Below are 15,638 nucleotides of genomic sequence, written 5' to 3'. Positions count from 1 at the left end.
AAAAAAATCTCTTTTCTTGCTCTGTTAGTGTGTAGAAAGGGGCTGAATTCTGCTTCTGGGTGTCTGACAAGATGAAGATCTCCAGGAGGGCCCTATCTTGTCCTTGCTAAATGTCTGACTGGGATTCTGCTGAAATAAAGCCTAGCAGAGAGTCACTCTCAATAAATATTTGCCGAACAATAAATAAATAAGTGAGAAAAAAAATTGATGAACTTTGAGCAAAGCCAAAGAGAATACCCATCCTTTTTAGCCTCTCTTTTCTTCATTATCTTCCCCCTTTTTACTCTTTTCAATCTTTTTTTGTATGTATTCACTCTTCGGTGAGTCCTTGTTATCTTCTTCTCCTGCACTCTTTTTCTCTCTATAACCAGGTGCTAGGGAGCTGACCCATGAGGCCACTTAAACTTAGGTTGCCCCTCAAGCCTGCAATTTCCCTAAGTCGGTCAGCCTTTCCTGCCGGGTATGGGTTTAGAAAACTTGACTTTCTTTTTGTTTACTTTAGGCTTAGTGGCTTTGTAGTCCTCCTCTTATCAAGCGCTGGGAGATACCTCCTGGGTGCCTGCGTGGGTGCTGGGTGTCCTTGCTCCAAGGACAACCTCGGTCCATTAGTTTCTTTACCCGTGCATTGGATGGTGGGACTAAATGAATTAACACAGTCACTTCTAGCTCTAAGATTCTTTCCCTGTACAAACTGGACCCTCTGGTATATGACATTTATCCGCTATCACTCTGAATATATTCAGGGTAAAAGTATATTTCTGAGATTTTCACCACAGGAAGGAGGAAGATTCCATACTGGACCAAACCAGGCTCAAACACTAGAGGCTTAAAGGTTATATTAAAGAGCTTGAAGGGTGAGAGTGTGTGTGTGTGTGTGTGTGTGTGTGTGTGTGTGTGTGTGTTTAATTTCCTTAACCCCATAACCACATACTGAATGAACAAACATGAAATAGTTGTTTTATATTAGTGCAGCTCTTTTCTTTCCACTCTCCTTTAAAAATTCATGAAAAGAAAGTACTGCTAAGGAAGATTTCAAAGAAACACGTCTTGTAATAAGCAGAGGAGGGAGCTAGTGGTGAGATATGAGGAGTGCTAGATACCTGCCCCCTCACTGACCTGCCATCATATCTATTCTAGCATTCCTACCATTAGAAAAATCTCCCTAGTATTAAGGCATTACTCTCTTGCAAGTCTCAGTTGAGCTAACAAATGGTGTTCTACAAAGAGAACTCAGTAAGCCATTAATCTCGCTGATTTGAGATGGGTGAATTTATTGGATTGAATTCAGTGAACACTTCTTAAAGGAACTAAGATTCACAAAGATCTGTTCTGGGTTTGGAGAGACATCTACATGAATAAGGCAGATTGTTCTTAAGCATACAATCTATAAGGGAAGAATCAGCCAACCCACTGCTTGCAACACCAGTCCTAGACATAAGAAAGTACTAGATGGGCAACTCAGAGGGAACAGTTCTGAAAGGGAGTTCAACAAAGAAGGTGGCATTCCTTTGGGTCTTCAGGAATAATAAAGAATAAGCAGAGATTCTTCAGGCAGAAGGAATGATGTGGGGAGTGCAAGAAGGGTTTCAACAAAAAGGAAGAGGGTGATTAAGGTGGAGACAAATGGAATCTCTGTGATGTACTGGAGGGACCATTCGTATTTTGGTGTGACTGGAGTAAAGCCTATGTGGGCCGAAGGGGAGAGGTCAAGGAGTGGGTGGGGACTAGGGAGTGGTTGTTTACAACAGTAGGCCAGGGGTTTTGTTCTGTACCAAAAAATGGAACTCACAGAAGGTTTTTGAGTCAAGGACCAACAGTGACCATAACTGTTCTGGTAGGATTAACAGTTGTGTTCATATATTCCTTTGGGATTTGTAGAAAGAGCCCTTGGTGGCAATGTAAGAATAGAAGGGACAAAGAAAGGGCTGAAAGTAGTGATATAGATAGTGAAACTGTTCAGATGAGAGATGGTAGAAGCTTGATCTAAGAAAGTGAAAAATTGTCTCCATTTGCTCTTCTGGGTTTACTCTCCCATTTTTTTCTCCATCCTGCTCCCATCTTTTTCCATTCTGCTCTTCCATTTAGTCTTCCTTGCCCTATGGCCTCTGGTTGGGTTTGGCCAATGAGTGACACTGACCAGAGATGGGAGTACGAGTATAACAATTGGGGTGTTTATCATTCAGTTCTCTCTCTGCTGGGCCACGGTTTGGTCATTCCATCAAAGTTTATACCTACGGTCCTGGGCCCTCTCCTACAGCTCTGGCTTTTGTTGTATCTTAGTAACCACTAAGTAACCACTCCCTCCCTTTTAGAGCCAGATGCCCTAATTGCAATCTGCTGTGGTATGTGATAGGCTCTTTGGGAATCTCTGCCCAATTTATCCCATCCTGACTGGGCTATGTTTCCTGCTTTGACCCTGACCTGTACAGTGGGGAGAAAAAGGAGATGACAGAGATGTGAGAGCTGAGGAGGTAGAATTGAGGGTAGACACAAAGGCTGATAAGGAAGGAATGTGGATGACGCAAAACTCTTTGGCTTGGGCTACTAGGAGGACAAGAATGTGATGGGAAGGGAAGACCACGGGTTAAGTTTGGACATGTCCAGTTTGAAGGGTCTGGGAAATGATGTGGGGATGCCAAGGAGAGCTAGAAATGTGAGTCTAGAGTTTCAGAGAAAGGTCAGATTTGAGAATCTTCTGAGTAGAATGACAGTTGATGGGATGGGCTGTCTGAGGAAGAGAGGAAGAAAAAGACTGAGGACTGAACTTCTGCAGACAGGGGAGGTGAATGAGGGCAACGGGCCCACAGGAGGGCATCACCAGCTACCAAGGCACTTGAGAGATGGGGCAGAAGCCTAACCCCAAACCACTTCATGGGCCTAATGTTTCCAATCTTTCTTGCCTTGGTTATCTGGGTGAAATACAGAGGCTCTATTATTTGAAAGTGTCATGGCTTTAAACGTGGGCTCATGTGGTCCAAAAGAAAAGCAGGAAGTTTGGGGAAAGGAATAAATGACAACGGGAAATAGACTCATTCATGTGGAAAAATTGTAAAAGGAGCACAATGCTGGTCCTGTGCTATAAATGAACCAGAAGGCTAAAGGAGGCAAGTGTAATCATGGTTTCAGCTGACATTTGGAATTACCCTTAGTCTTCTTGGCAGATTAAAGGGCAGGACACACCACTTCTGAATTTTACTGCTAACCACAAGGACAGAGAGGGAGCATGGTTCTCCTACAAGTGTGATTCTGCACCTTTTAGGGATAGTCACTGACCTGCACTGAGGGAGGAACTGAAGAAAGTGGATGACTTCCTCAGTAGAGTTTGCCAACGTATTTACATCTTCACACATAGCATGCTTCATACAGTTGTCGGGGTTTTAGAAGAGACCTGTCTAGTTAATCCTTTTTACCCCCAAAGGCAGATACACAGTGGGTGCTCAAGAAATATGTATTGGGCAATTGAGTAAACAAATGGATGGTGCAGTATGTTTATACCAAATCATGATCAACATGCAAATATCTTAGGCATGAGTAGATAAGATTTTAGTATCCATTAATATGAATTCATTTATCATAGCAGTTTTCAACCCTCGGTGCACATTACAATCTCCTGGGGTAAAGAGAAGCTTTAAAAAGTATGGATGCCTGGGTTCTATCCCAGAACAACCAGCTGAAAATCTAGGGTGTGAGGCCTGTGTATCGGTATTACTTAAAAGCCCTTTAGATGATTTTAAAGTGCAGACAGGACTGAAATCAATGTGGCACATTAAAAGCCCTATCATTTGGTAGAGAGGAAAAAGATGTGGGTATGATAATTAAGCTGTTGTGGAGGAAATCAGTTACCGTAACAAAAATGGTTATCTATTCTAATTACCTAGCATGTTACAGGTTGCTGTCATATGCACACTCTCATTCATACCCCAATGACACACAGACAGTTAATCCAAGAGGGATTGGTGATTTTTTCTCAGATCAAAACCAGGTCTGTCAATGCAAACAGATTTTTTGAGTTGAGTACTGGGTGTTCTTTTCATTTTGCCAAATGGTCTCTTTGAGGATAAGGGCAGGGGTTACCACCCCTGAAGAGTCCAAATCAGAAGGTCAGGAGTAGGGTCTGGGAACCTATCATTTTACAAGCACTGTGGCTGATCCCATTGCAAGGCTGGGACCACAGCAGCAGCTCTAAATTGCGGGGGGGGGGGGGGGGTGGAGGACGTGGGAGCAGGGGTGTGAGCCCCATCCCAGATCTGTGGGATCAGGATGCCAGGGTGATGAGCGTGAATACAGGAAATGCTTGATTTGGATACCACTCCCACCTCAGTTGAGGACCCGTACACACGGTTGCCCAGCCAGAGGACTGGCGGGGGCAGGGACTAGCATGAGGGGGGCAGGGTGGGAGATTAGATACTGAAAGTATGTAGGAGGTTGCTACAGCAGGTGGGGAGGACAAAACAAGTTTTGCTCACTTCGCAGTTTTGCCCAGGGCTCGTCTTACTACAGAGTAACTAGAACAAAAGTTGGAGTTACAAAACCAGAGAAGTTTCCAAATCACTTCAGTTTCAATTTTACCTCGAGCCTGAAAGTGCCAGGTGCTCGTCTCTGGCATGCTTGGCACGTGAAACCACTAAGTGAAACCGCCAGCAGGGCAGGCAGAAACCCCCTCTCGTAAGCGTCCTGGCAGCAGCTCGGCAAGGGTACCTTTATTGGGCTGATCGAAGGTTAACAGCGTCTCTGCTTGGGTAGCAAAAGACAGAATGGGCTGGCAACTTGGTTGAAATGATGCCTAATACTACTGTCCTCTGAAGGACAGAGTACATGACTCTGAGTTAATCTATTCCTCTAAAATAGAAAGCACGTCAATAATGTTAGCTATGGGCATTCTTTCACCTTATTCTCACTTTCCCCCTCTTTGGGCTGTAGACTTCTTGGGCCTATTCTGATTTCTTTGGTCATCTGTTCTAAGACAGACTCCCTTTTGTGATCATGGGAGAGCGTTAAGAGGCATGATTTTCATTGCTCAGCCCGGAACTCAGGGTCACTTGGAGTAACTCTGCTTTGGAGGATTTGGAAGAAGAGAGTTATGGTCAAAAGACTTTGAAGGGATTTTCCTAGTAAAACTTTGAAGGTTTATCCTGGTGCACTGTGAGCTACTTAGCAAGCATGCAGATAGAGAGAGTAAGAGAGCAAGCGAGAGAGGTGGTGTGTGTGTGTGTGTGTGTGTGTGTGTGTGCATGCGTGTGCGTGTGTTTGTAAGAGCCAAAGCAGGCTCTCTTCCCCCTCTGTACCTTGGAAGGGTTTCTTCTCCACAACTGATGCACTCAAATCCTCCAAAGTGACAGGTTTGTGGTCAGGCCCTTTGGACATGAAGGGACGGGAGGAGGGCAGCGTGAATCTTCCTTGCTCTAGCACACATTTAACCTCTGTATCAGTGCAGTGGCTGCACCTTTGATAATTCCATCTTTCAGGTCTGATAAACTCAGAGACTTGTAACATGGCTTTACACCATTTAAACTTGAGACAAGTTTACTGGTCAGTTTCTCACCTGGACTGCCCAGTGGAGAGCTGTTTTAAAGTCTTTATCCACAAGTGTGGGATCTGCTCCCTTCTTCAGCAGCATTTGAGTATGTTGAGGCTGGTTGTGGAAAGCTGCCCAGTGGAGCGGTGTCATTCCCTACAAAACCACAGCCAGAAAGGGAAGAGGTGAGCACAGGCTATCAGGAAGGAAAAGGGAGGTCCCACTTTCTCCCCAGACCCAAGGGCCATCACTAGATACATTGGGGGCTGCCTGTCAGTTCAATCAGTCCTTAAGCCATTCAGTCAACAGATACTGAGGTTCTGCTTTGTGCCAGGAAAACAGGGATGGAGAATACTACAGAGAATTACATAAACAAGATCCTTGCTCTCATGGGAACTTCAGTGTAGTAGAGGAAGAGAGACAACAAACGGAAATGAGCAAAAGGATTTTCCAAATTGTTCAGTGCTATGAAGAATGCATATGGGGAGCTGTGAGAGAGTAATTGCGGGCTTAGTGACTGTTCCACATGGGCCTCTAGGAGCCAGGCTGGGGGAAAAGAGCAGCAACCGCCAAGCCACAGAGGCAACCACTTGTGACTGGGGTCACGCTAAACTGCCATATCCCACCCACAGTGGGAGGGACACTGTTTTACTACAGTATCCCCAGTGGCTACAACAGAGACTGGGTAAATAGTTGTTGAAGGAATGAATGGAGAAGGAGAGAGAGCCATGTGAGATGAGTCTGGAGAGGGAGGCAGGGCTGATCTTGGGATGTAGGATGGGGGATACAAACTCTGTATCAAGCATTTAGATTTCATTCTGAAGTCCATGAAAAGGCAGGGAAGGGGACGCCTGGGTGGCTCAGTGGGTTAAGCCGCTGCCTTCAGCTCGGGTCATGATCCCAGGGTCCTGGGATAGAGTCCCGCATGACCTCCTTGCTCGGCAGGGAGCTGCTTCTCTCTCCACCTCTGCCTGCCTTTCTGCCTGCCTCTCTGCCTGCCTGTGCGTGCGCTCTCTCTCTCTCTCCTTCTCTCTGACAAATAAATAAAATATTTAAAAAAAAAAGAAAGAAAAAAAGACAAGGCAGGGAAGGGTTTTAAGAGCATGTTGACATGATCTGATTTACACTGTTAGAAGAAATGTGGCAGCTTGGATGAGTCCATCTGGTGAATCTCAGCTTCTTTCAGAGCTTGAAGTCACATGCTTTAGGCATCATTTAATAATACAATGAGCTTATGCTGGGAAAGGTAACCATGAGGACAAGTATTATTTGGGAGTATACCATGAAAAGATGGCCTCTTCTCCTTGCCCACCCTCTCAGTACACAAAATATCTCTGAAATGACTCTAGATTAAGATGCTTGGTAAAGAGGGTAAAGAGTATGGGCAGCTTTAAAGTTTTTTTCATAGTCATCTCTGCACATAGTATAAAGCTAAGAGTCTAATACTTATCAATCCAATGGTCTTTATGAGTTCTTATGTAGATTTTTCACTGAATCCTCTAAACAATCTTCCAAATTAAGTACTGTGCTGAACTCCACTATGTGTTCACCAAACTCTGTGTCCTCTTCCTCCAGGGTGCACAGGGTACATTCCCCAGCCTCCCAGCAGATAGGGGTGGCCTTGAGACTGAGTCCTGATCATTGCAACGTAGACAGAGTGGGTGGAAGCCCCTCGCAGGCCTGCCTAGAAAACAAAACCCACAGGATCTCCTTCCCTTCCTTCTCTCTTTCCTCATCCAACAAATGAATGCAGACAGTAAGACTGGAGAGGATTCCAGAACCATGTAATTATGACGCTTAGGACCTGACTGATGAAGGAGAATAAGGCTATCCTGTGATCCAGGATTGGACTATGCTTCTAGCAAGAAAAGCTTTAACTGTGTCAGGCCCCTGAGATTTTGAGTTTATTATTGTAGCAGTGGGCCAACTCTGATAGGTGCTGCTGTCCTCCTCATTTTATAGAAGAGGAAGCTGAGCTCTAGAGAAGTTCCCAAATCTGTGAGTGAAAATCTAGGGTTTGAGGTTTATGGGACACTGGGATGAGAATGTTAATCCCCTTGACCAGGTCGAAAATTCTAAATCATTATACTATGGTCTGCTTTCAAGTTGCGAGGCTCACATAAGTGAGATATGCTCTTGAGAATACTTCAAGAAATTAGTTACATTTGGAAAAGAAGCCTACACTGCTGGAACACAACCTGGATCCTCGCCAATTTGAGTGGGGTCCAGTATGATCCTGTGAGAAAACTCCAGGAGATGGAGGGCAAGAGTCTTCCTGGGCCAATGACACCCAGAATAAACATGGGAGGATCCTCGGAGCGTGTTCATGGCCTCCTCTTAGATCTGATAAGTGTGGAGAATCCTTAATTTGACCTTGTCGTTTAAAGGTAAGAGATAATCATTCACGTGTCACAGTTGATTGCCACATCCTGCACTTAGCTCACATCTCACGTGCAGTTCACGTCCTGCTAGTAAATCTGTATTCTGTTTGTAACCAGATCTTATGTAAAGTATAAAAGAAGTGATTGGAAAAAAAAGTCGTTTGTTGATCACTGATCATCAGTCGGTAATTCCCCATCACTTCAGCTCTGATCACCAGGATTCCCACTTTGCATGGGTGACAAGTGACCCCTGAACAGGGGCCTGAAATTGACAAACACTAAGCAGTGATCTGGAGACCTCACAGAAAGAGGTAAATGAGAATGATGGGGCAGAATCAAAGTTGCATCCAGCATTTGCTAGCATTAATACAACACCTTTTATCTCAGAGAGGTGCTCAAATGTCCAGTGGTCGATTAAGAGCTTGTCCGGATGCTACTTGTGAATATAATCCTTGGTTTTCCAATGAAGGAAACTTGGAAGAGACAGTTTGGAAGCATGCATGCCATAATGTGGAAAAGGCTTGTAGACAAGGTGAGAACATTTTTGTGGAGTTCTGGGTTACATGGGCGTTGGTAAAAACAGTAATTCCAATTTTTGGAGGGGAACATAAGATCTTAAGGCTGAAATAGCCACTTCTCTACACACATATGAGTTAGATGATGAAACAACCTGACAAATTCAAACTGAAAGTAAAAATACTATTTTTCAGCAAAAAGGACAAATGCCATGTTTCTCCTTTGGCCACTGATTCCCTCTGGGGATGAGGATGAGGAAATAGCAGCAGACCTCTTTGGGGATGAGTGAAATGACACTGGGTTGGGTGATTTACGCACGTTACAATTGGGACCAACAAAAACTAAAAAACACAATTCTGTTTCTACACCATCTTGCCCCCATGAGCTGCACTTAGTTTTCCCTGTAACTTTTCAGGTTAATAGGCCAAATATTTAGGATGGGATGCCAATGGAGACTGTAAGAGAATTTAAAGGCATGTTCCATGTACAGACCTACTTCTCCGTATTGTTGGGAATATTTATCCAGTTGGAGCAGTAACGCCCGCTGGATTCCCTATGATTCTCAACTCATAACTCCAATGGTATTAATCTCTGAATTTCTACAATGGAAAATGGCTTTCTGAGGAGGCAAATGAAAAGTTCAGGAGTTTAGGACAGAGAGGGAATGTGGCAGCTGTTACTCAACATGGAAACAGCAGCTTGGACGACATCTAATCATCAAACTCTTAACATCTCTCCTACAGCTGCATATGTGATATGGCCCTACAAGCCTGGCAAAAAATTAATTCAGGTACTGATTATACTCCCAGTTACACAAAAATACAACAAGGGCCTAAAGAGCCATACACTGATTTTATTCGCAGGTTAAAAGAATCATTGGAAAAGCAGCTAAGAGGAAAAAAAATTCAGGAAATATTCTTAAGACAATTAGCATATGATAATGCTAATGAAGACTGCCAGGCCCTGATTTAACCTCTGAGAATCTGGCAATATCCAGATTATTTATTATTATTAATTATTAATTATTTTAAAATTATGGAATAATAATTATTTATTTAATAATTAATAATTAATAAATTATTAAATAATTATTTAAAAGCTTGTTGTAATGCTGGATCCTTTAAACATCAGGCCCGAGCAACAGTGTTAGAAACCCTGGCTGTTGCAGGCAAATGTTAATTGTGGACAAACAGGATACGTAAGCAGTGCCGTCTCCCTCCCTGTCTGATTGTTCCCTCTCCTGCCAATCGCCTGAATAAATCAAGAGTCAACCCCCTAATGTCCACCCCCCCGCACCCCCCCCAGCCGGTCGACAATGCAAGCAAACATTGGGCTAAGGAATGTAAGTCAAAAACCAATAGAGATGGAAATCTTTCAGGGAATTCTCATCAGGGAAACCCCCGTAAGGGGCCAACCCCAGGCCTCAGTAAATGTGGGGTCACAGAATTTCCTATTCAGTTTGTACCCAACAGCGACTTTTAGTAATGGACTTAGTCCCTGCTACTCAGGGGAGCGCTGCTCTTGATATCCCTCTTCCTCAGGCTTGCTTTATACGTCCATCTCAATGTCCTTACATGATATGGACCTCTACCCCCAAATACGCTAGTCTCCTGCTTGGACAGAGTAGCTTAACTATGAAAGGAGTTACAGCACATACTGGAATTACAGACTCTGGTTATTATGGTGAGATTCAAATTACGGTTTCTGTCACTGTTCCTGGACCTTTTCGGCAGGCGAACCAGTCATCCAACTTTTGTTACTTTCCTATATTAAAGCCTACTCAATCTTCAAACTTCAGGGAAGGAGGATTCAGCAGTACTAATAAAAAGATTCATTTTTCTAAAAAACTGTTGGAAGGAAGTTGACCCCAAATGAAGCTTTCTATTAAGGGACGAATATGTGAAGGGCTCTTAGATTCTAGAGCAGATATCTCCATCCTTTCTTGTCCGTGTTGGCCACGCCAACAGCCTATAATGCCTGCTGATCATGCCCTTGATCAGCAAGGGCTATGTAACTACTCAACAACTGAGACAAAGTAGCCGACCTCTGCTCTGTGTGGGCCCAGAGGGATTACAAGGTGATATTCAACCTTATTTACGTGTTATTGATACATTATTTCTAGATTTCTCTGGGCATTTCCTCAATCCTCCAAGTCCTTTACTGCCATCTGCTCTATTCTATTGCGATGTTTTAGTGTTACGGGGGTCCCTACTACCATAAAAAATGAAGTCACCAGCTTACACAAGCCACAGATTTTACTGCCTTTTGTTCTGATTGGCAGATTCATCATATTACAGGTATACCTTAAAACCCACAAGGATAAGGTATAGTTGAACAAGCTCATTGTACACTAAAACTACAATTATTAAAAGGGGGAAACCCCAAGGATGTTTTAGCACTCTATTTACTCTTAATTTTTTTAATTTATGCCAAGGCGACATTCAGACAGCTGCAGAAAAACTTCTCACAATCACAGCAATCCCTTGAAGCATCTATTCAAGATGCTTCAAAGATTTGGTTCAAATCTTTTAATGAATGGCTCCCTGGCCTCCTATTAAGGAAAGGCAAAGGGTCTGCTCTTATTCCTCAGATACGGTGATGGACCCTCCAAAACACTATGGCTTCCTCTTTGGCTCATCAGGCCCCGGAAAACCAATGACCTCGCTGATAACCACTGCACCCCCGATTTCTGAGAAAGATCTGGAGACAAGAGACAGAGGAGGTCACTCACAAGAGTCACTTGTGATTGGAATGTGACATCCTTCTGTATTACCCCTGCAAAATATAATAGTACTAGTTATGGATGGGATAAGATCAAATATCATTTACAAGATTTATGAGGGAATGTATCCCTTGACCTCCAAGAGCTCCAGTAGAAGATTTTTGAAACTTTTTGAAACAGATTGACGGGTATTCCTTATGAGAATCTTGCTACAGGTATTGCTGAGGCACTGCAGGGCTTTGAACATTGAGCTTGGTTTCAGAGTATTATGCATTGTTTCTGGGGCAGGAGTTAGCTTGCTAATACTGTTTATGTATATTTCTTACAGGGTACTGTTGTCTTAAATGACGAGCGACCTCAAATGATGAGCGAACAAACAGGTGTCTAGCTTGGAATTGGCTCTTAAGATGTTGCAATTAAAAAAAAGGAATTGTTGGAACCAACCTGGACCCTTGGCAATGTGACTGGGATGGAGTAGGATCCTGTGAGAAAACTCCAGGAGTTGGAGGGCAAGAGTCTTCATGGGCCAACGATGCCCAGAATAAACATGGGAGGATCCCAGGAGTGCTTTCATGGCTTCCTCTACATCTGATAAGTGTGGAGAATCCTTAACTTGCTCTTGTCATTTAAAGCTAAGAGATTCGTTCATGTGTCACCCTTGTTTGCCTCCTTGTAGCCCACCTCCTGGACATAGCTCACATCTCATACGCAGTTCATGTCCTGCACGTAAATCTATATCCTGTTTGTAACCGGATTTTGTATAAAGTGATAGTAAGAAAAGTGTCTACTGATCATCAATGGGTAGTCCCCACAGCCCCCGCATCATTTCAGCTGTGATCACCAGGATCCCCGCCTTGCGAAGGTGACATTATACAAACACAGGGGAACTTTTTTTTGTATTCTGATTCAGAGGATTCAGAATAACTCCGTGCATTTCAGTAAGTCCTCTTCATTATAAATGTGGTACACTGGAAGTAGAAATCTGGACTCAGTGGGAATCTAATTATTTTTATCATTCATGGATTTTCCCTTCCCAGTGCTGAGTCTTGTTTGCTTCAAAAAACTCATTGGCTTCAGCTACCAGTATTCAGGGTTAAAGACATCAAAGAAAACTGGAAGTCACTGCAGTGTAAACTCTGAGGATAGGTCCTTGTCTGCTGTCTAAACGCTTAGAGCTTAGAACAGTGTCAGGAATATTGTAGGGGCTAAGTCAGGTATTTAAAATGAATGACTTCTTAACCATCCTTGATTAAATTGTTTTGCTTTTGTAAAATCTAGCTTTGCTTTTAAAAACTACATAAATAAAAAAAAGCAAAACATGACTTCCCCTTTATAATAATCAGTTTGTCTGATACCTCATTGTTTTGTTTTGTTTTTTTAAAAGATTTTATTTATTTATTTATTTGTCAGAGAGAGAAAGATCACAAGTAGGCAGAGAGGCAGGCAGAGGCAGAGGGAGAAGCAGGCTCCCTGCCGAGCAAGGAGCCCGATATGGGACTCGATCCAAAGATGCTAGGATCATGACCTGAGCCGAAGGCAGCCGCTTAACCACCTGAGCCACCCAGGCGTCCCTGATACCTCATTGTTAACCAACTCTTCAACTGAAACCTAGTAGATTTTTTTTTTTTTTAAGATTTTATTTATTTGGTAGATCACAAGTAGGCAGTGAGGCAGGCAGAGAGGGGGACTGGAAGCAGGCTCCCTGCTGAGCAGAAGCCCGATGTGGGCCTCCATCCGAGGACCCTGGGATCATGACCTGAGCCGAAGGCAGGGGCTTTAACCCACTGAGCCACCCATGAGCCCCCTCCAGTAGAATTTTTGATAAGTTCTCCAAATAGGTACATGGCTATCACTCTGTGCATAGGTATGATTTACTGATATGCGAACTCAGTGTGAAAATATGGTTGAATTCTGGTTATGCACTGCTAATCCTTGTCTCCTAAACACAACCGTTACACTTCTAGAGTTACTTCCTTAAAACAACCCCACCCCCTGCCAAAAAAACCTTAAAACCCCAACTTCTGCATCGTTTGGTAAAGTGGTAGGGTGGGGAGAAACAACTAGCATATTTTGTATAGCTACTTGTGGTCAAGAAATTTATATTACCTTACCATATTTATAGATGTAATCCTTTAAGGGGTAGACCTTTGTAGCCCCATTTTACAGGTGAAGAAACCGAAACACAGGTTAAGTAATTTGCCTGTGGCTATGGGTACATGCCATAGTTGGGATTCGAATCCAGGTCTCTTCAACCCTGGAGAATAACATTTCTTCCCACACATCATGCTGGTGGGCTTTCCTTTTGGAAGTGAGCTCAACTGCTGGAGAATGCTTTTCTGTGTGATATTAACTAGATTCAGATCATCTAACTTTTTGAAATGGTTTTCATTAGTATAAGGGTTGCCATCCTATATTTGTTGCATTTAGCATTGCTTCTAGGCTCTCAATAAAAACAGCTGGCACATACTTATTTTGGAAGGTACTGAACTCTATATTTTCTCCTTTCCCCCCACCCTAGAATTTGGGTGATCTGACCTTAAATCAAGACTTGAATCATTCCATTCCTTCTTGAAATAATCATAAACACACAACGTTGTATGTATTACACTATAACAGGTTGCAAACAAGTCAAGGGAACTTTTCCATTGCTGTTTCTTCAACTGGGCTAGTGAGAAAAATAAACCCCCTTAGAATTAGTAATATGAAAACCAAAACTTTCAAAATCAGCTTTAGTGCAGGCCCTGGCATTGCACAACACACTGTTTAGGAAAGTAGACTTTTTGCTACAACTGCGCCTCTCCTCCAGCTTCTGGGCAGACCAGAAGGCATCCCACTTTTGTTACATGAAGGCTGGTGGCCATTTAAGGAGCTGACTTCAGGCTCAGAGACTGTCTATGTTAAGCTGTGATGCACTTAAAGGCAGAAGCTGTGGCTTCTTGGGCATGGTAACTCCACAGCACTGAACACAGTGTTCAAGAAATACAGGAAGAATTAGTGAATTACAGGTTATCATGGCTCACTTGGTCTCAGGGAGAGTAGAAAATACCAGCGTGTCTTGGATGCAGTCCAGCCCTCTGTGTCCTAACCGTGGAGACCTTTTCTATCGGTTGCTCCCTGCAGTTTCATTGAGGGGTCAATTGGGCCTTCGAAGCATCAGGGAGCTGAAAACCCAGAAGCCATTTACAGACATCTTGCAACAAACACCCAGATGGTCCAGGTCAGAGCAGAACTCCACTCTTTTTGAAGAAGTATTGGCTCAGAGATAAAAAGTAACTGACATTCACTTGAGAACATAGCACTCCAGAATGTTTCAAAGGGACATGTTCAGTTTTAGTTGGCTTTGAATCCCATTTCGAGGTTGCTGATGGGAGTAAGCGTTGGGTGCTGAGCAGTTTGCTTTGAAATGGCGCTTTCATACAGATGAGGAATTCTGTGCCTTGAGCCTGTGTCACTGACATTATCTTTAAGGGTTTACAAGTCCTATCAATGTCTCAGAATCTTTTTTTTTTTTTTTTTTTTTTTTTTTTTTTTTTTTACCCAAAACCACTCTCTCTTCTGTGTTTTCTGAACCAGAAATCTGGTTAAGTGCTCAGGATGGCACCTTTAAACTGGCATTTGCAGACTTTGAGAAGCACAGAGAGAGATGCATGATGTGGCCAGGCACTTGCTACACCCTCAACTTGGTGCTCTGGGGGGTAAAATTATAGCAAGTGCTGAGAGGTCAGAAAAACTGTTAGAATTTCACAGAAGTCCAGCTTGGCTTTGCTTGCCTTTCTAAAATTTACATACTATTAATCTCATGATCACACATGACTACTGCTCACAAAAGTTGTCTCTTCTAGACCAAAAAAAAAAAAAAAAGGAAAAAATGATGTGCTTTAAAAGAGTTTAAAAAAAAAATAAATGGTTAGAAGTGGAGGACGAAAGCCATTTCCTTTAATTTTTATTTTGAAAATATGTTATAGATCACAAAAATTAATAAATTATTTCATCTATGTTTTAGAGTTTTCCAATCTGGATAAGTTATGTTTATCATAACAATCAAAAGATTATAATTAAAGACTTTAAAAAAAGATGTTGGATTTTAGGACAGTAAGAATGACTGCTATTGCTGATATTCTTTTAAAATGCTCCCTCTCTTCCTGTTGGGGCACCTGGGGGTTCAGTCATTAAGGGTCTTTCTTCAGCTCAGGTCAGGATCTTGGGGTCCTGGGATCGAGCCCTGCATTGGACTCCCTGCTCAGCAGGAAGCCTGCTTCTCCCTCTCCCACTCCCCTGCTTGTGTTCCCTCTCTCATTGTGTCTCTCTCTGTCAAATAAAATCTTAAAAAATAAATAAAAAATGCTTACTGTCTCCCTTTAATAATGACAAAAACTGTGTATCCAACAAAAACATAAAAATCTTTAGGGTAGAGAATTTTGTAATTTAAATGAGACCCTAACAGAAGAAAGGCTGTGAAGAATAACTCAGGTCATGGAAGCAAAAGAGCAAATTCATAAGAACA

General features: G+C 42.9%; 1 protein-coding gene across 2 annotated transcripts in view; it reads right to left on the bottom strand.

Moving 5' to 3' along the window:
* Window positions 1-15,638, bottom strand: part of ANKRD55 (ankyrin repeat domain 55) — a 164,442-nt gene that overhangs the window by 22,401 nt on the left and 126,403 nt on the right. For both annotated transcript variants that reach the window (XM_046000080.1, XM_046000082.1), the window contains one exon: window positions 5,543-5,671. In XM_046000080.1, coding sequence (XP_045856036.1) covers window positions 5,543-5,671 — 129 coding nt within the window. The remainder of the gene's footprint in view (window positions 1-5,542; window positions 5,672-15,638) is intronic.

The sequence above is a fragment of the Meles meles genome, chromosome 3, assembly GCF_922984935.1.
Source record: "Meles meles chromosome 3, mMelMel3.1 paternal haplotype, whole genome shotgun sequence".
NCBI lineage: Eukaryota > Metazoa > Chordata > Mammalia > Carnivora > Mustelidae > Meles > Meles meles.
This window is presented reverse-complemented; position numbering and strand designations above follow the sequence as displayed.